At 35.3% G+C, this 21,669-nt stretch overlaps 2 protein-coding genes across 10 annotated transcripts in view; both read left to right on the plus strand.

Moving 5' to 3' along the window:
* LOC135935677 (cell adhesion molecule Dscam2-like) overlaps positions 1 to 12,890 on the plus strand; it is a 167,821-nt gene extending 154,931 nt beyond the window's left edge. For 6 of the 7 annotated variants that reach the window (XM_065478177.1, XM_065478178.1, XM_065478182.1 and 3 more), the window contains exons 27-31: positions 3,402 to 3,557; positions 6,429 to 6,607; positions 10,183 to 10,387; positions 11,258 to 11,372; positions 12,654 to 12,890. In XM_065478177.1, coding sequence (XP_065334249.1) covers positions 3,402 to 3,557; positions 6,429 to 6,607; positions 10,183 to 10,387; positions 11,258 to 11,372; positions 12,654 to 12,861 — 863 coding nt within the window. In that variant the 3' untranslated portion in view covers positions 12,862 to 12,890. Of the gene's footprint in view, positions 1 to 3,401; positions 3,558 to 6,428; positions 6,608 to 10,182; positions 10,416 to 11,257; positions 11,373 to 12,653 lie in introns of all 7 variants that reach the window. The other variant, XR_010574242.1, reaches the window with a different exon arrangement.
* Positions 12,891 to 18,978: 6,088 nt separating this feature from the next.
* Positions 18,979 to 21,669, plus strand: part of LOC135935640 (cell adhesion molecule Dscam2-like) — a 148,239-nt gene continuing 145,548 nt past the window's right edge. For all 3 annotated transcript variants that reach the window (XM_065478119.1, XM_065478121.1, XM_065478122.1), the window contains exon 1: positions 18,979 to 19,152. In XM_065478119.1, the coding sequence (XP_065334191.1) occupies positions 19,101 to 19,152 (52 nt within the window). In that variant the 5' untranslated portion in view covers positions 18,979 to 19,100. The remainder of the gene's footprint in view (positions 19,153 to 21,669) is intronic.

Here is a 21,669-nt window from a genome sequence, read left to right on the forward strand (position 1 = left end):
TTAATTTTTATTTGAATTTTAAAATATATATTTTATGAGAAGTTATTGCTAAGTTTTGTGAGTTATGAGTGTCCTGCAGCTAGGGAGAAACATTTTTAGTCTATAGCTTTGATGGAAGTTTTTATTTAATATTCGACCAGACAAATAAATCTACGCGTAGCTATTGAAAATTTACTCTTTTGATACCTTTATCACATTTTTAACAATGATACTACACTTACAATTAAAAAATTCTAACAAAATACTTTAAATTTTTTTTAGTTTTTAATGATAATTTTGCTCTTTTAATTTTATTAAACAGATTTCTTTTAATTTTTAAATTTTAATAAAATTCCTTTTAAAAATATTAGCAGTAAAATGTTAGATTTATTTACCTTTTTAGAAAGTTTAAAAAGATAAATTTAAATACACTGGCAGGACAATGGTTCTTAAAATTATTCTACAATATAAATAGGATGTAGCACATTTGTTTAAAGGACCCCTCTACATTAGAAAATTCATTATTTATCTCCATATAACCTGAATAAAGAAAGGTTGTGCTTAGACCATATTAACCAATGAATTACGACCGTTTTAGTTAAGTCAAAAGAATATAAGCTGTAACAAATATTTTGGTGCGATAGTTAATTTCTAATTTAAAATTTTCAAGAAAATTTTATAGTCTATTCTTCCTGATAGCTATTTAACACACAGTTTGAAACATGTTCTAAAATTAATTAAAACTGTTCTTTCTTTGTAATAGGCTAAAGACAGAGAATTTCCATTTATAAAATGAAAGTTTTGCCAAGCATGTTTCATCTCAAGAACAAAACGGAGACTCAGCTGCAGCCTAATGTGGAACGAGCATGCATCACATTTCGCTTATTTTCAATTTCCGAGCGTCAGCACCCTTGAAACACGAGGCAGTCTTTCTAAGGTTGCCGCAAGACGCTCAAGCAGGCACTTTGAAAAGGAAATAAGCTACCTCTTATATCACTTTTAAAATCTTATTTGTAACACTTCATATAAGAGGAATTACAATTCCATTTGTATCCTCTTTTGTTCCATAATTTTTTACGCCATACTAACTACAAATCTGAATTGCACCTCATTTTTTTTAAACTTATTGTTCTTATTTCCTGCTAGTATTTTTTATTCCTTGCAACGGGGGCCGGGTTGCGATCTGTGTTGGTTGCCGTCGGTCAGAAGTTAATATGGCGTGGAAATAATGGAGGCCAATCAGGAGACAGTCCAGTGGCCAATCAGAAGCGTCAAAAAAGAGGCGTGCCGATCTAATAATTTCATTCCCGCGTATTTTGTTAAATTTTGATTAGCCTAATGTGCCATCTAATGGTCAATTCGCTAATTACTGGGGAAATTAGCTGTTATTAAAGATATAACAACAAAAACATTTATTATGCTGTAAGTATTTTCACGATAAATTTTCTAAGCCAATTTAATTTTACGTTTGTAACTTTCCCGCTGTACTCTATACTCTACCAGACGCCATGTCTGCGCGTTGCGTGAATCCACCTCCCGGGGATTCCTTAGAAAACTATTTTAAAAGCAACAATGGTTTTTTGATATTCGGTTATTTTAATTTTTGCACTAGTAAATTAAATTAAGGTTTAATTTCGTCTTGAAAAACACAAGATTTACTAAAATAAGAACAAAACCTTTCAAATTTTATTTTCTTGAATTGCCACAACTTCCGATATAAGCGATTTTAATTCAGAATAGAAGAAAAATCCCTTTTTTCACAGGCAGAGTGAGAAAGTGAGTGTGGCAACCATTGGAGCAGCTAGCTGCTAGCTCACATTTGATTGAAGACGGCAGCGGGGGCGCTTTAGCCAGGCTCAGTGCATGGAACTCGGGCTGCGGAAACTCGTTTGCCGGCAGCAGTATATTATTTCGTTGAAGTCGCGGCAGTAAAAAGGCGGCTTTGTCTCCCAGCTAATGAGCCGGATCGAATTAAACTTTTGCCACCTCGGCGCGCGTATACGATCGGCTTTTTACCCGTGTGTTTGCAATGAAACGTATTTACGCTCTCTCGTTCTCGCAAGTAAACACGGAAACGCTCGGGCTAATGAGCAAAAAGTACTCAAATAAGTCGTCGCTTGCGCCCCTTTGTGCGCGAAAATTGCTCGTTTGGCACCGAACGTAAACCGAGTGAGGTTGTTTATTTTGTTAATCATTTACACGTGAGTTGTGTTTTGGGTTTGGATCTGGTGACAAGGAAAACAAACTGGAAATTTCGATACAACTAATCAGAATGCTTCCTAGCCTAAAAATACTATTTATATCTTGATTTGCTTCAAAAAATTCAATTCGTTTATTATCACTAAAATTAATCATAATAAAAAAGGATCTGAGTTTTTATTTTGCTCAAATAATGACTTTTTGACTATCAAGTGCGCACAAATCATGACTTTGAAAGCGTATATTGACACAGTTTTGGCATCAATTTTTATTTATTTAATGAAAATTGATGAATTTTCATTTGTTTCAGTGACAAAAATGCACCATGAAAAATTAACCCATTTTTAATTTTGCTGCAATTATAAATTGGAGCATTAAAAATCCCTTATATTAACCATGAACTGCGCTTTTTCAAGTCATCAATTGAGTCTCTAGGAAAGTACACGTAGTATTTTAATAAGTCGTAAAATTGAAAAAATACGAAAAAATAGTCTCTTTGGGAAGCAAACTTCGCTTTAAATTTTTTTAGCCGCCCAAGCATAGTTGCCACTTCAAATTACGTGGCTGAGACCTTTTGATGAAAAATTCAATTTAAAATATGATTTTTCTTTATACATCCATAGAATCATAATTCTAATGATTTTCTGAGAGTAAAAAAATATAAAAATAAGAAAATAATGAATTTTCTATATTTTGAAACTAATTATACATCGATTATCGCGTTCAAACCTGATTTTCGAACCAATTATTTGTCACTGAAATTCTGATTGTTATATATAATCAATTATTTCCTTAAAAAATTGACTATTTTTTCACATCCTATAAAATATTTGAAGCAATTAGCACAAATTGTGTCAAACAACCATTGTGCCGGTTGTTGTAATAGCCAATGATTTCCGTAAAAATTCAGCAAGTTAATTTGAGTATATATCTTTTCCTAACTTTTGTATTAAATTTGACCTAATTAATGGATCCCGGGTTGAAATGGACGAAAAAATATTAAAATCAATATTTTCTATTTAGAAAAAAGGGGCTTGTTACAACAGTCATTTATTTACATTATAATCTATTAAAAAAAAGATTTCTCGCTCTCCATTGAGCAGAATAAAACAGGAAAAAAGCTATCATGTTTATACATAGAACTTCCGCTCTTTCTCAGAAGCGAAGGAGAAAGGAGGAATAAATATTAATAAAGCACTTGCCTGTGAATTTTGTGGTTTCAGAAGGCGCAGCGAGCTCGGCGGCGACCCAGCAGAATAACTCGAACTCGGCGTGCGAGAGCAAGAACAACTCTTCGCAGCGGGAGCAGTACTACGCGACGGTGCGGAAGCCGCCGCCGTCGCCGGCGCCCGATTTCGCGACATTAGAATGCATACCAGGTAGGCGAATGCAAATATTTGACTCAATCTCGCGCCGCTCATTTGAATATAAAGCCACATGCTCCAACCCGCCCGCGAATTAAACTCTCTCGGCCCGCGAAACGTGATTTATGACGCGCAAATAAGACGATTCGCTCTCGCACTTGACAAGGGCTGAATTTCGCCTACGCTCCAAAGCTAAATTTAACGCGAATTGAAAATGTTTTGCTTTATTTCTGGCCTTAAACATCGCTGGCATGGTTCTAAGGAAGAATTAAAATCAAATTTTTATTAATATTTTGTAAATTTAAAAAAAAAAACTAATTTTCCGAAGGTTCAAAGGGTCAAAGGGAAATTCATCGAAGCTATTAAAATGAAAAACAGTAATTTTTTAGATGATTCAAGAACAAATTTACTTAATTTTGGGTATTTCCATTTTTCCCAAAAAAATTTAAAGGTTCTCTAATAGCCAGATGAATTTGTGTGCGAAAATGGCAAATTTGAGAAAAAATGTGCTCAATGGGAAAAAACTAGAAATTTAATCAGCCTTCTGAATATAGGCAGTTTTTGACGCTACAATGAACTGGTGAATTTTAATTAGGCCAAATACAGACACCTTATGAAATACTGCAATTCACCAGTTGCATAAACCCAAAGTGTTGAAAGCCGCCAACAGATGGCGCCACCGTAGACTTTCGCTTTTAAGGCACTTCCGCTGCAATTTCAGACTCAATCTAGCTACTGTGCATTCTTCAATTAATTTGCTAATTTTTGACGTGCTGAAAACCAAAATCGGTTCAGCCAATCACCGTAGAATCGTGAAAAACAATTTTTTGAAATAAAAAAATCTTTTCCAACGTTTCTACGGCGAATGGCTGAACCGATTTTGGTTTTCAGCACGTCAAAAACTAGCAAATTAATTAAAAAAAATCAAATTAGCCAGATTGAGTCTGAAATCGCAGCGGAAATGCCTTAAAACCGCTCAAAACAAATTTTTTTAAGAAAGTCTGTGGTGCGCCATCTGTTGGCGGCTTCGAACACTAAGGGTTTATGCAACTGGTCAATTAAAAAACAAATCAAAAGACTCAAAAGTACTTATTTTTCTTTTCACTGTTAAATTTTCATAATTTCTCTAACCCCGCGGAAAAAAATTGATTTTAATTTCTCAAAAAAGAGGGCGTAGCCGTTAAAATTTGATAAATTGGATTTTGGGCCACTTTTGGTCAAAATTGAATGAAAAAGATTCGTTGGATAGGGTTCCCCTTTCATATAATATAATATCATTTTTAAAATAAAAAAAAAAATCAATATCATTCCACTTTGAATATTCCTGGAAATTTCAAATTTCACTCTCCCGAGAAAAACAGTCAGTATGGAAGTAGAACATATTCCAGACAAGGAAAACAAGCTCAGCAGGGACCACAAATAGAATATTATCTTGAATTTCTCAGAAGGAAGAAAATATGATCTTGCAACTTCAAGGTTTTATTTCATTATTTGATTTTTCCTTGTTCACCCTTGAGTGTGTATACCCGCATAGCAACTAAACGACCCGTTTTCTGCTTTATTTGCCGCTTAACTCGATGAAAATGGAAACTTTTGGCGCAGGTTTTCCACAAGTGCATGCGTTTTCCCGCTATGCCGCGCGCGCTGCATTAGCATGTAAATGAGAAATAATTAATGAATCACGCCGCTGACAGAAAAAGTGATGGCCCTCCTGGGAGAAGTAACGGAAAGAAAGGCCGCGCATGAATATTCACCGCAATTGAATTTATATATCACCGCCGTCGAGAATTTATGGCCATGCAAACCGAAAACTTTCCCTTTTAGCCTTAAGCTGAGCGCGGCGCTCTTAAGTCGAGCCAAATGACGGTCGGCTTCCCGGAATTATGCAAAGCATTGTGTCTTTTGCAACTTTCGGGCCGCTTTTGATCGTGGCCAAAAACGGGTATGAAATAATTCTGCACCGCAGACAGCTTTACAAGCAATAAATCATTCAGGACATGATGGAATATTTTTCTGCTTTATTCATTGATTTAAGAAATTTAAGAACGTAATAAATTATTTTAATTTTTAGTGGGTCATTTATTTACAATTATGTAGGGTCTATGACCCACTTATAGGATTTAAAAATATTTAAATATAATTTTCTCAACAAGGTGTTGTTTTTTATTCATCTTTATCAATACGTATTCAATTGGAAAATTTTGGAATATTTATTCAAAAAGTGGTTAAATATTTTTACTCTGTTCCATTACTTAAATTCAAAAAAAAAAATTGAAATTTTACAAAAAAAACTACCATATTGTAAAACATAGAGTTTGTTTTAGCAAATTTGGTTGAATTTTTTTAATAAATTAATATTTTCCTCAGAATAAAATACGGCTTTCGAGTCAATTTATTGTTTCTAGAGTAAAATATTAACATACTCATCTCATAAGAGGAAAGAAAGTTACATTTAAAAAAATTAATTACGCCACTAGTTGCATATTCCCTTAGTGTTCGAAGCCGTCAACAGATGGCGTCACCGTATATTTTAGCAAAAAATTTAATTTTAAGGCACTTCCGCTGTGATTTCAGACTCAATTCTGTACAACTGTGCATTCTTCACTTAATTTAACTTTTGACGTGCTGAAAACCAAAATCAGTCCAGCCATTCGCCGTAGAAACGTTGGAAAATATTTTATATTTAAAAAAATGGTTTTTCACGATTTTTCGGCTTAATCGATTTTGCTTTTCAGCACGTTGAAAGGCATATTAAGTGAAAAATTGATAAAAAAAACTCGTGATTTGTTTCACATCATATTCACATTTAATTTAACGTTAAAAATATCTCTTTTGTTTCTATTTAAATCTGAATTTCACGCTAGTGCATTTATTTGTGTTTTTCAGAGTACTCTGAGGACATCTACCCTTACGCAACGTTCCACGTTCCACCGCCGCCGGCCCCGGCGCACGAGGAGGCGATGAGCACCAAGCTGCAGACTTTCGTGTACCGCGGCATCGGCGCCGAGCTGATGCAGGGCGCCTCCTTCCGACACCTGCCGTCGCCGCCCAGGGCAAAACCGCAGGTTTGTCGCTTTTGCTCCATTTTACTCCGTCACAATATTATCACGACGAAATCAATTTGCGCCGTGAATACACCCACCCACCAATCGCCGGGGGTGTTTCGCCCTAGGAACTAACCAGCTTGACTTGCAGATAAAAAAGCTGACATTATGCATTTCTTACATTTAGTTTTCTTTTTTTTGTGGTATGATATATTAATTGACCTAACTTTACAACGTTGACTGTATAGATAAATTCATAAATTTGTAATAAATATATATATTTACAATCTAAAATATTTTTATATTTTATTCTTATATTTGTATACAGTTTTTATTCATAAATATAATTTTTAATTGAATTTGGATTTAATAAAAAATACTAAGTTTTGGGAGATTAACACGGTAGCTAGACAATTTTTTGAGCTAAAAATAGAGAAGCAGAGTGCTACTTATATCTCATCATAATTTAATACCGTTGGAAGTATTTGAAGTTTTACCAGGCTAGCCAGTAAGTTGGCTTGAAATATTTTGTGTTCTTCAACATTTTCTGCAGAAGAGTCTGATTGATTATTTCTGCAAAAATATCAAAATAAAAAAGCTTGCTATTTTTTATGTGGGTTTTTATGAAAAAAAATCTACAATTATGATAATTTTGCTCAAACTTTCTGGTCCAATGTCATTTTCCTTTATCTGCATTGTGACAAAGAGGAATGATGCTGGAAGAGCCTGTAAAATGCTTGTTGCCAATACATAAACTCATTCCTTAGGATTCAGTTAAAGCCTAAATTGGCCTTAAGAAGCACTGTAATTTTTCGAGAAAATTGGCTGGAAAGTTACCGTGCTTTTCAAATGGTAATGGCTGTCTCCTTACTTGAAATCCGATTTAATTTCAAAACCAAGAGTTTGCCCAATAAGTGGCATACACAATTGGACAGATCTCGACGAGAGGAATCGGAATATGCCAAGAAAATATGTTCAAGCACTCTACATTTTGGAGAAAATTGGCAAGATTTGAATTTTTATTGTAGGAATGTCATTTTTTTATCGGTGCAAATTGTTGAATAAATTGTTTATCGGTCAATTGTTTAAGGCATCCAACAATTTAAATTATTTTCAATTGTTGCCCAGTATCATTCCACTTTAAAAGAAATTTGCTATTTTTTACATGTGAAATAAGAAAAAAAAATTTGAAAGATTATAAAAACTACTGACCCTGTTTTTAAAGTATTCAAAAAAATCAATAAAGGTAGATTTTTTATTATATATTTGAAAATCCTATGGTTTTCCGAGAAAAAATGTCAGTTCCATAAATTTTCCATGCTACGCGTATACCCAATGACCTATTTTTGACGAAAACGTTTCACCAAAGCTGTCCAAACGAAACAATTTGAGTACGCAGTCGATTTTCTCTGATGAAGTAGCGGCGGACAAAAAAAAAACGAACGCAGAGTGTGCCATCGGATAAAAAAGCGAATTGGGCGAAAACAAAGCGGGCTGGCAGCTGCGTGGGCGCGATAAGCGCACCTGGGCGTCAATAACAATCTGCAGGCTGCGAAAGACGCGCGCTTCCGAGCTGCACACAACAGGTCGATAATTTATCCGCGTCCGTCGCCGCTCGCCCGCCAGCCCGCGTGGCCCCATTTGCATATTTTAATTGAGTCTATGCACCGACGACGACAGGCTGATCAATACACGCATTCACGCGTTTCTTGATTAATTGCGCCAATCAAGACGCGCGCGCGGAAGCTGCTTAGTTAGCGCGAAAATTAATTGCGCTCTTTCTTATAAACGCTATTCCTCGCGGCGAGTGCGAAATAAAAAGCGCTGCTGGCTGGCTAGACTGAGTAATGAAGTGAAAATCCCCACTTCATCCCTCACACAGCGTTAATTCCTTCGGCCTTAATTTTTTCTAATGCGCGCCGCTTCTTGCCAAGCCAGTGTAATGACGGAAAAAGAAGAAGATGCTCTCTCTGTGTGTTTGTTCGTTCCATTTAAAGCCAATTAGCAGTGCTCTTGATGTATGAACATCTCCAAAGCACACTAATGCCTTACTTGTTGATTTACATTTGTTCCTAGCTCGTAACCAGCTTGTGAAAAACTGTTACCAATTCTTAGAAAATTATTTTCTTACCTAGAAATGTAAAAACAATCTAATTTTTAATGCATTTTCTTAGGGTTCAACTATTTTGAAATGCGCGAATTAGTTTTTTACGCAAGAAAACAGCTGGAAAAATCACTAGTTTCGGTTTTGTTCCGAATTTAACTCCGAAAAGGTCACATTTCACGCCAAATATGTCAGAAAATCCCTATTTTTGATCATCCATTTTTTTCTTCAATAAAAATCAACTTGTTTCGGGAAAAGTGTGGAAAAATCCACAAAAAAACGTTTTTCGCAATGCAGTGGGTTTTTCGGAAAAATACGGGTTTTTTGCGAACCCTCATTTTTCTGCGCAGTTGGGTATTAAAGACTGTTGGATCTTTATTTTTAGATTGTTTTACAATAAAACACCAAAAGAGCATGATTCTCGCACTTTTATTTCTAAAAGCCTCATTTAAAAACAAGTTAATGCCCCAGTAGCCTTTTAAGGGCCGGATTTTAATTCAAAGCTTTTACTCTCTCCCTTCAACACCGATATTATTCGACGCGTTAAATCATCCTGAACTGGATGCTGGGTGTGAATGAACTTTCACAAAATTAAAATTAATTTTCTAAAGCAATTTTTAAAATTTTCCAACCAATAAGATGCCAAACTTTAAATGTGGTAAATAGTTTTAAACAAATGTTTTTCAGACATCTGACTGTTTCCCTGACTTGAATTTTCAATTTTAATATATCTCAAGTAACATTTGCATTTTTTACAAATATTATATGCTTTAAAAACAATTATTTTTTGGAATTTTTAACGCAAAGAGGGGAGAATTAGCGAGAGTTTTAAAATATTTTTTCTCTTAAATTTTGGCTTGGCGATCTTGTTCAATGGCTGATCCTTTTCCGTCAATTTTGTTGACAATTTGATTTAGCAGGTTAAGTACTGGTGAAAGCTTTAAAGGTTAGAACAGCTCATCTCCATTTAAAGAACATGTGCCATTTTTTATTATTCACTTTTTATGATTTACTTTCAGCCGCCCATTCTGAAACAAAAACAAAGAAATTAATTAAATGAAAATCTCTATCCTTTAAAAAGGGTTGATACAGCAAAATCGTGGAAAATCCTTGTTGCCAATTCATTAATTCATCCCTTAGGATTCAGTTGAAGCAAAAATTGACCTAAGGAGAAGTGTAAATTTTTTAGATTGCAAGGTTAGCATACTTTTCAAATGGCGAGGACTGTCTCCTTACTTGAAATCCGATTTTATTTCACAACAAAGAGTTTCCTCAAAAAGTGGCATATACACCGTTGGACCGTTCTCGAGGAGAGGAATTGAAAAATCTGCCAAGAAAATGTTGTCAAGCGTTGCAAATTTTTTAGAAAATTTTAAAAATTCTGAATTTTTACTGTATGGACTTTTCTTATTATTAAAAATTGTATAAAAAGTAGTTACTAAACGCTCACAAATAGATGTCTCACAAGGCAGTCATTTTCTGTGATCCGCAGACTGCTTTCGAGATCGCACACAATCTGAAGATGCAGGGCAAGAGCGAGCGGCAAAAGCGGAGCCGGTGCAAACTGAAGACGGACCGGCGCGAGAGCGAGGAGTACGACAGCTTCAACTCCGAGTCGGACACCGAGCAGGGCACCTCGAGCCGCACCGAGTCGTCCAACCAGCTGGACGACAACTTGCATCCCGCCCTGAACGCAGGTGGGATGGCCGCTGGGGTCGAGTGCCGGTAAACAACCCCCGAAAAACAACCAAAACACATTCAAATAATTTTTTCCAATCTCTTCTCGTCTGACGAAGACACAACAAAACAGAAAAATTAATAATTGAAAATTTTGTAAATACAAATATTTGTGGAAAGTATATACAAAATGTGGATAGACACTGTTACTTTTTCCTCGGAAGTCTCTGTTTTTTAGCATTTTGGATCGAAAATGTTTACAAATGATTTGAAAAAAATTCAAATATTCAAAAGTTATTTTTTTTGTAGCTGCGAGATAAAAAAAAACTACTGTTTTGGCAACTTGCATTTGAAAATATTTTAATTTGGTAAATGTTTTGTCGTTTGTAGTGTTTAGCTTTATTTTAAATTTTAAATAAAATATTAAAGATTTTTGTTTTAAATATTTATCGGGATCGTTTTATTTTAAATTGCCACGAAGACGTATTACACCTCTATATTTTTTATCAATATCGGTATTACTTAATGGATTTCAATTTCTACAATATTTCTATAATAAAACACCTTCCAATATTTAATCAAAAGCTGCTATAAATATTTAAAATGATAAAACAGTATCAATCCACTTCCAAAATTTTAAATCTTGTATCGGCATGATCCGTTTCAGAAAATCAGATAAAAATCGCATGTATATTTGGATGAAATTTTGCAGTTTGTAGACTCCTAGCTGAATTGGAGAAAATTAGATCCGTGTGTGTCGCTCTCTGTTTTAATTATTTTGTGTGCATCTTTGTTTTATCTCTCTTTCTCTCTTGATCCAATTATATATATAATGTTCGCTGCTGCTGCTCAAGTGCTAAAGTGTTGCTTCTGGTCTCGTTTGTTGGCAGATTTACTTTACCCAGGAGGACTCGAATCAAGCACGTCCACAGAGCCGTCTCCCATTGCTGAGCGACGACTCAAATCCATGGGCATTATCCCTAAAGTAAACAACAAATCATCTCGGTGAGTGTGATATGTAGACTTTTTCAATCTAAGTTGATGCTTGCAATAAATACTAGGTAATAGCAATTTAATATAAAAAAGTGTTATGCATTTACATGGTAATAATGTGATAGTTAATTTATACATCAAATTTTGAATGCCAATTATTAGAATATTTTTATAAAGAATCAATGTTTTTGATGCTTTGTGTTTTTAAATAAATATTTATTTTTTTCTTAAAATATGCAAGCTTTAACGTTTCATACTAAAAGAATTTAATTTTATCATTATTTATACAAAAATAAGTTGTTTTTTCTGCTCGATAAATATTATTATTTAGATTTAAGATTGACAGGAAAATCATTCAAAGACAAATCTTTTAATAGGTCCAAACACTCCGCTGGTTCATTTTAAAATTTATCCCTAAATAAACATTTTCAAAATCCTATATACATAAAATAACCTGAACTCCACAAGGTTCAAGAACTCCACCTTGAGAATTTTTATAATAATCAATAGCTATACCATTTTCATTCAGCATAACTCACCAATTGTATGAACCCTTAGCGTTCGAAGCCACCAACAGATGACGCCACCGTATACTTTAGTAATAAAATTAATTTTAAGGCACTTCCGCTGCGATTTCAGACTCAATCCTGCTACTGTGCATTCTTCACTTAACAAGCTTTCTTTTGACGTGCTGAAAACCCAAAATAATCGTGAAAAGCTATTTTTTTAAATATAAAATCTTCCAACGACTCTACGGCGATTGGCTTAACCGATTTTGATTTTCAGCACGTAAAAATAAAGAAAATATATGAAGTGAAGAATGCACAGTGGCAGGATTGAGTCTGAATTCACAGCGGAAGTACCTTAAAACTAAATTAATTACGAAAGTATACAGTGATGCCATCTGTTGGTGGCTTCAAACTTCAAACACTGATGGTTTATGCAACTGGTGAATAACTATATAATTTATAGACACTTAAAACCACATACGTATATTTGCTTCATACTTTTCTCGTGCAAATTAGTCAAACATAAATATAATTTTAAATAATTAAATAATATTTCCTACGCTCAGTTTTAAATAAACTCTGAATTTGAGCTACTGAATACAATATTTTTATAATTAAATAATAACTAGATTAATTCTGCATAAGTAATTACGTACGACACTGAATTTTTAATTCCTATCACAATAAATGAAATTATTAATGAAATACATTTTCCTTTGAATGGACTGTCATCGCCAGATAAAATAAACAGCAACTTTGAGCAAAAAGTGATTCCATGTTGCAGAATGGGCATGGTGCACGGCATGCGGCAGTCGACGACCAGTTTCATGACGCCGAAGGTTGACGCCGCGGGCAAAGTGCGGCCGAAACCGCTCAAGGCCGACGACGAGAGCGGCAAAGGCAAATTCGGCGTCGGCTCGCCGAACAAACAGCGCGGCGGGCAACTCAGCGTCATCTCGAGCAAGAACGCCGACTACAGCATCCGCGTGTGAGAGGGACAGAATTTTCGTGCTCAAAAATACATAAAACAAGGAGATTATTAATTGTGTTCAAGACTGCCAAGATTTCGTGAAGTGAATGTGCACGCATCGATTTTTGTCACAGCGAATCAAAGGAACGTTTTACACATATCCTCCGTCCCCCATCGGCCCCTTTGTACGGTAATTGAGAAAAAAGAAATAAGATGGTGTGATCGCCTGTGATTCACGGAATGCATGACCGCCGACTGTATAAAAATTCCTATCCACACACATTTTCCGTTTTTGAAAAAAAAACACTTCGTCGTTGATCTATATAGTAAAAGTTACTGTGATTGATTAATGTTTAAGACCTTTGAAAAAAATATACAAAACAAGATTAAAAGTATACAAAAAAAAAATCGGTGCTTTTAATTAAGAGAAACCCCTTGTACAGAGTTTAAAAGTTGTTTAAATCTGCCAGAGTGGAGGTCAGGTGAACGGCGGCGTCGGCGGCGGCAGCAGGCGAACGCAAAAGTTTCAAGGACCACTTTAGCCAACGCCAGCACGGAACCGCAGCACCAGACACCTGAGTTGTTAATCAATTTGCTAGAGAGGCCTTTTTTAAGCCGCTCGAAGTGGTCTGGAAGAGATGGAATTAGCTCATTTCCCTCCAACTCAACGAAAAAAATTGACTAGAATTATCTTGACAGAGTGTAGGGCTTAAATTATGATGAAAATAAATTGGCACAGCCTGAAAAAATTTATTTTCCTCTTCCTATGGGAGAAACTACCAGTTTCACTCATGAAATAGGTGCGTCGTAATGTTTTATTGATATTATCAAAGAAAATGGAGCGCAATGGATTTGTTGAGACGGTTAAAGTTTAGTAAAAAAACTCAGAAATTAACCAGGATGACGTTTTGCTATTCTTTTTCCAATAGAGAAATTAACTTTCGACAAATTTTGTGCAAAAATATTAAATTTGAGAAATTTGCTCAGTAGGAAAAAACTGGAAATGTAATCAGCTTTCTGAATTTAGACAGTTTTTGACGCTACTATCAACTGGTGAATTTTAATGAGGCCAAACACTGACCCCTTTTGAAAATCTGCAATTTTTGAAAAAAATAAAAAAAACTTCAAAGACTCAAAAGTATTATTTGTTATCATCTCACAATTAAATTTTCATAATTTTTTCACCCCAGTAGGAATTAATTTCGTTTGCTCAAAAATGAGGGCGTATATGATCGGTAAAATTCTAAAAATGAGATTTTGGGGCACATTTGGTCAGAAGTTTATGAAAAAATTGGTCGGTTACTGTTAATTTTTCATTTAATATCATTTAATTTTATATAAAAAATCAATATCATTGTACTTTAAAAACCATTGAGGTTCTGACTAGAAAAATATTTTGAAAAATTTGCATCAGACTCTTTAAAATTGTCTCAAAAAACACTATTATTTACACCGCATCCGAGCCTTATTTTAAAATTGTTTTTATTTTCAAGCAAATCTGTCAGAATTAGAGAAAATGAATGATATATTTCATTTTTAAGAAAGAAAAATTTTTTTATTTAAAACCAATTTATTTTGACTAAATTACACAAAAGAGACGCAATTTCCTTCCTGAAAATCGATTGGCCCGAGGCTGATGCTCATCAGACGCGCTATTTAGTTTTACAAAACTGTGCAGCAATCAAAAGATAAGAGGAGCGCGCAGGAAGCGATTACGGCTCATCTGCTTCCCAAATTAGACCCACAGAAATAGGGAAAAAGAGCGAGTCGGGCCGCGAGGATGAAAATCAATGACTATACGAGTGTGTCTGCTCTGCCGCACTCGCTGCTGCTTTTTCAATTTCCACTCGGCTTTTTTTTACTTTTGCCAGGCCGGCGTCTGCTCTTAGATTGAAGACGCGGCGCAGCATCTCTCACTCGGGCAGATTGCAATCAATTTAATGACACCTTCCTGCAGTGCGCACACACACACACACACACACACACACACACACATGCGCGCCCACACAACATTTTGCATCATTGCCGCCGCCGCCGCAGCAGCAGCAGCGAGAATACCCTGTGCTCCACGCTCGAGAGCTGTCATTATCGGTCCGGCGGCAGCTTATTACTTTTCTTGCAGAATACACACCCACACCCACATCCACAATTCGCTCTGCCTGAACACCCACATGTGCGAGCAAGAGCAAGAGCGAATCCCTATAATGATGCTCTGTGAAATGCACTTCGACAATCAGCACTCCTCGCTTCTCGTTTGTATGCGGTAATTGAACGAGAGCGCACTCTCCTCTTTGTCAAAGGGGGAATTATTATATTGAAAATTTATCCTGCGAAATCGTTAGTGGTTGATACATTTATTCAATTATAACGTCAGCGAGTGCGGTTAGTTAAACAGGACTGAGATGTGAATTTAATTGAAGATTATATTTTCGTTCAAATTAAAATTACAGGGTCATAAATTTATTTATCCTACATAAAATTAAAGAAACAAATTAAATCACGGGTATATATACTTAAATAAAATGTGAATTAACAAACATTAAATTATTTAAATAAAATAAATGTTACAAATAAAATACAAATTTACCATTTAATCAAATTTTTAAATAAATATTTATAAATTAGACTTTCTTATTGCTTAAAATTTCTATTAATTATTACACAATTTTTTTTCCTCTTTTTATCCCTGTCCAAGGACCGGAAGACCGGGAAGGGCGCACACTAGCACGAATGCTGAATTCCGAGTGCCAATAACACCGCGAACGGATAACATGGGCGCACCAGGCCGCACAGGGACCCAGCCCACTGAAAGGCCACTTGCCTTCGCACCGAGGACTTCATTGAAACGCTAGACATTTGTCCCGTGAAGCCAAATCACGCATGCTGGGAAGGTGCAAACCAGAAAGTAGCGAGTCGGCGCCGGTGCGCCTCCCAGCCCGTTGAGCAATTTGAGCAATGCGAGTCACTAAACTAACCACTTTTTGCCATTTCTGACATTGGGTAGCCAGTATTCCATCTCCGAACTGCTCAAATACCTCTCATTGCTTTGACACTCCTGAGAGTGCCGCTGAACAATGCGAGCCAACAATTAATAAATAAGAAATTAGAATTTTCTAAAACACTTATTTTTTATATTTTAGTTTAAATAAAAATTGACCCAAACAGAACTTCAAATTTTTTAGAAAAGTCACTGCGAAGTTAAATTCTTTTCAAATGGTAAGGACTGTCTCCCTACATGAAATGTGATTTTATTTCAAAACAAAGAGTTTCCCTGAAAGGTTTCCTACGCTGTTGGACAGATCTCGACGAGAGGAATCGAAATATGCCAAGAAAATGTGATCAAGCACTGTAATTTTTGGAAAAAAATTAAAAAAAATCTGAATTTCTAACATAGAAAGGTCCTGTTTGGATTGTTGCAAATTGTAAAACAAATTGTTTATCGATCAACTGCTTGTTTCATCCAACAATTGAAAGTAATATTGGAATTGTTGGTTAAAAAACCGTCCTCTGGTAGCATGAAAATTACTTATACACAGCTCAGCAACCAAACTCAAAATTTCTAGTTACAAGAAAAGGGAAAAATTAAATCTGACACTAAAAATATGGATGTTTTAAGAGCGATGCACAATTTCTCCATCACCAGGTTGAAGTGATGTTGATCTACTATGTAAGTGCAAAATTTAAAAAGACCCTACTAGAAGAAAAATAAGTTTCTTCAAATTATACAGCACTTATTAGCTATATTTTTATCATGACAGATTTCAATTTCTCCTGTCGAGATCTACCCAGCGATGCAATAAGACACATATTAGAAGTTCCTGTTTAGAAAATAAAATGTAATTTCAAGAAGGTGAACGGTCTTCACCATTTGAAAAACAGCCAATTTGTTTTTTTAAATATAATTATTTTATATATCACTATCGTGAGCAAGTAGAAACAAAGAAATTGTACAGACATTACTACTTCAGTGTAAGGAGAAAGTGGCTCAATATATAATTAAAAAAAGCAAAAAAAATAAAATAAAATTAAATAAAAAATAGTCAGTTGTAACATAAAAAATTATTTATAAAACAAAATAAAAATGTAAAAATAAAAATAAAGAAATTTTTTATTTTATTTTAAAATTTAATACATCATAATTAATATAACCTACATTGCTTTTTAGGGTAAATTTTGGCTTCTACTAAATTTATAATAGAAATTAATATATGTATAAAAACACCAAAAATTTCAATTAAAATGCATTTTTTTGCAAATTCATTGATTTCTGCCATCAGAAGCGTTCTCTCCAAAATAACACCCTCATTCTGCGTTTGATCTAAATCAAGTCAAAAAGTTTCCGAGTGCATCACAATCCAAGTGAAAGAATTATGCTGTGGAGTTGCTGCTGCTGCTGCCAGCTTTGAAAATCGCGAGACGAGACGACGAGAGAGAGAGTGCGTCAAGTCGTGCCGAAAATATGCAGAAAATATGCGCGTTGCCGCTCGAGCAGTTTGCGCGCGTTTAAGTTGTTCCGGCAGCAATCATCATTAAAGGGGCAGAGAGTGAGGCGTCAACCGAGCGTGCAGAAACATAAAAAAGCAATATCTGCGTGGCACTCAGCCCGCGCCGCGATGCGACCCTTTGCGTCGCCTCCAAGGTGCAGCAGAGGAGTCGCAGACGCCGACCCGCACGCACACACACACACACACACACACGTCGCGGGATAAAAAGAGAGAGATGAGAGAGTGAGCGCGCGAGAGAATCAATATCTTTTCGCGTGAGAGGTGATAGAGAAAAGCAGCACCACCACCACCACCACCATCACCGAGAGCTGCACGTCTGCTAGGGTTGCCACACAGTCCTAATACGATTCAAAAAAATGCCTAATAAATTGCATTTTTAAACTGAAGTGTAATGATAAACTGGAATATTCTAAAAATCAATTCATTATTTAAGGTTTTGAAAGGAACTTAAAATTTCCAAATGTGCTGAGTTTTAACTTTAGGTCTAAATATTTTAAACATAATCAGAAGATTTAAAAAAAGCTGATAGGATCGGCAGCATTTTAATTGTACTTTTTAGTTTAATAAATGTAAATGTAGTCTAATCTAATAAAAAACATGCACTATTAAAATTTAAAAAAAACAGAATCATGATTTTCTTTGTTTTTACTTAAAACTAAATCAGCGGGGTCCAGATTAGCGATAAAATTGGTTCCCACTGCGCAGATCCAAGATGGCGTCTGAATGTGGGAAACAAAAAGCTCTCTTTGGATTGCCGTACGAGTTTCAAGGGTTTTTTTACGATCCAAAAGACAAAATTAGTTAAGAGTAATGCAAATTATGTCACAATATTTACCAAAACTTAGCTCTTTTCGCGCATTTTCACGTGACCGTTTTTAGCACCATTTCATACTGGACGCCATGTTTGCGCGTTGCACATGTTCAAACCCCGCTAAACTAAATTATTATTGTTGTTTATTCTTGCCAAAGTCATTCACATAAAATAATATAAAAATCACACAATCATTATAAATATTTAACACATTTAATTATTATAATTTTATATTTTGTTTTTAAAATATTTCTTTTAATAAAAAATATTATTTTTCACTTAAATCAATTTTATTTGATTATTTGTTTTTTTAATTATATATAAACCCACTCTCATTTATGTGGAATAATTAATGTATAATTCATAATTAAAAACTCATCCAATTATGTCTACGATAATGATTTATAATATGTATAATATATGTATAAATAAAAAATAAATTCCATCTTGCAAAAAAACAATCAGCCTAGAATTAAGTGCTACCCTCCGAAAAGGATCGCAAATTTACTAGAAGCTGGTAATCCTGCCATCGAGATCAAGCAGCATTCACACTATGTATATGAAAGACGCAAGAAACTGTCTTGTCTTAGCACCGGCGAAGAGGAGCAAAATACGCAGCAGCGACGAGAGGAAAGCAAAGCAAAAAAACGGTCTCGGGGGCGTCCCGCGCGCACCTTCACCTGGCAAAGTACCTGAGAAATAAATTACGCGTACGAGAAACAGCTGAGGGGTGAGCACCCCCCGCGAGTGCGCGCCGTCGTCGGCGCCGGGGGTGGGCGGAGTTCGGCGGCGGCCGGCGCACGTTGCTCGGCGGGCAGTAGATGCCAGCCGGTCGGCGGGTCCGCGTCTCCGCAGCCGCGACTTCTCGCTACCTCTCACACACACACTCGGATCCGTCTCTTCGCTTCGGACACTCGGCAGGTCACGCATTCGTCGGCAGGCAGCATGGGGGGCCGCCTCCTCCTCGGCCTCCTCCTCGCCGCCATCACACCCTCCGGTGAGTACAAACCAAAATTCTTGAAATTCGGAAATTAATTTTTAATTAAGGGAAACATATTATAATCTATTAAACTGATCTGGAAGTTGGATTAAGGACCTGCAATAGGAATATTAATTTAATAAACTGTTGGGGAAGTGTATAATATTGTTGCCGACATTAAAAGTTTTTAAATAAATTAAAAATATTGTGAGGTGTAGGGAAAATAATTTATTTCAAAATATGCCAGTTTTAAAATTTTTCTTTATTCAATGATTTCTTTTATTTAATAAAGTTTATTCTCTGTATAAAGTATCATAACGCCTGATGACATCAAAAACTGTTTTTGGCGCCGATTTCCAGCACCAGTTTCTGCGCTACAGCCAGCTAGATCGATGCAATGATGGCTCTGTTAATTTTATCTAATGCCAACATGGTAATTTTTAATCTCAACATAATTTCAACCATTGTGTTTGAAAATATTTTCAATTTGAATGGGCATCCATTCAAGAAAACGTTCTAATTGTAATAAATCATGACGTTTTACCATTTTTTGAACTGATATTTCAACTGTTCAGAGTTGATTTTGAAGTTTTTGGCAAACAAATGGTGCATATTTGTCTTAAAAACTGCTTGAAACTGAAATTGTTTAGAGTAAAATAAAAAAAAAATCTTGAATTCTGTATCTTCCACCAGGAATATTTTCTTTAGTCGACTTAACCTCCAAATATTTAGAGTAATACAGTAGTAAATTATACTTTTTTGTTAATTTTGACCCCAAAACTGCATTTTTATTTTAAATCAAAGCGTGTAACAGTTCTCGCCCTAAATTTGACAAATTTCTTAAGAGAAAATTATTAAAAATGCTCATTGTCAGCTGCCTTCCTGAAAAATATAATTTTCTTGAAAATAAAAATTATTATCCATCAATTTTGAATATTTTATATTTTCCAAAAGTGCTATAAAACTTTTCAACATAGATATTTGAGGGGGTTTCCCCCATTCAGACTTTTTTATCACAAATTTTAAATTTTAAATGAATTAAAATCGTACTTTTCCCGATATTTTCTGGTTTTGTCGAAATATGGATCAAAAATTGTCATGTTCTTTAGAAGTATTTCTTCAGATGCTAGAGTTAAAAAGTTTTTTATCGAAGTTATTGAAGTTTTTCATTTTCTAAAGTGCAAAATTGTCACAGAAAAAACTTAATTAACGCCGTTTTTAATTGCAATTATACGAATTGTTTTTAGTTTTATAACTTTCATTGGGCTTTTATTTCTCTTGCATTCAATCTGAAGGAACAAGGCATAAGTTATCCATTTCAATTTGGAACGAATGAGTGAATTGTTAGCACATCAACGTTAATATAAGCTGGGATTTAATACCAAAAAGAAATTTAAGAAAATCTAACAAAATTTGACGAAAAATAGCAACGAAAGGGATTTACGCATAAATTATTTTACTTTAAAACAACCCAAAAATAATTTCAGACTGAAAATTTCACTTGAAAAATTATTGATGCGATTTAGACGATTTTAAGTGTTCTTTCGATGGCTAAAGTTCGTGATATTATGTGCTAATTTTATTTCCCATGACATGCCAATCTCGGAAGCTGTGAAATAAATTGTCGATCGTCTAAATTTCCCAGATATATCGTATTTTTTAGATCAAAAGGTGTCAACGAGAGCAGATAACGGGAGTCTGATTTTTTTAACTCCTATACCCTAATCCGAAATTAACCAAGCAGCAAAAGAATTTAGATTCAAGTCGGACCAAGAGTGAAAAACTCACAAAGAGACAGGTTTTGCCATCACTGATCGTGGACACAACCAGTAAAAAGACTTTCAAAAGTCAAGTTCCTGCTCTCACCTTCATTTAAAACTTAGTTTCCCTGACGTCTTTTCCTGGTTCATCCAACTTTTGTCTCTTTGCTCAACTTTTTACGCAATCACCCAGCAATACTGAGAAAAATCGAGTGATATAACTGAAGATTATACAAAAAGTTTGATCAACGAACTGGTCATCTGAGAGTCACATTTGCGAGACGGTATCATTCTCATCCATTCCTCCTGGGATATTATCTCAGCTTTTGGTCACAATTCGGTAGTTTGAGTCGGAAATCGCGTTGTTTCTCAGCAAAGTTTCGGGCCGTGCTGATGTATATACGTAATATAATGCGATCGAATGGGCCAAAGTTTTATCTGCGCCACTCAAACTTGGTCGACATTGAGCCGGCCGCAGGAGGAAAGAGACTTAAAGTGTTATTCTTTCTCGTTCTCCTAACTTCTTGTCGGCGGGCAAGTCCGAAGGGGGGACAATATGGACGCTGTCTCTCGCCAGACCTTTCCTCTTTGCTCTTTTGAATGTTTAAACACGCGCTAAATGCGTCGCAAAGCGGAAAACCCGGTTTCATCGTTCGCATTAATTCGTAGTTACGTAAACTTTCTCTATGCTGCAGGAATAATTAAAAGGGCGGGTATTAAAGTTTTATTCTCGGCGCTTTTAAGACCGTGCACACCATGAAAGCGATATTGCGTG

This window comes from Cloeon dipterum, chromosome 2 (genome assembly GCF_949628265.1).
Source record: "Cloeon dipterum chromosome 2, ieCloDipt1.1, whole genome shotgun sequence".
NCBI classification, from domain to species: domain Eukaryota; kingdom Metazoa; phylum Arthropoda; class Insecta; order Ephemeroptera; family Baetidae; genus Cloeon; species Cloeon dipterum.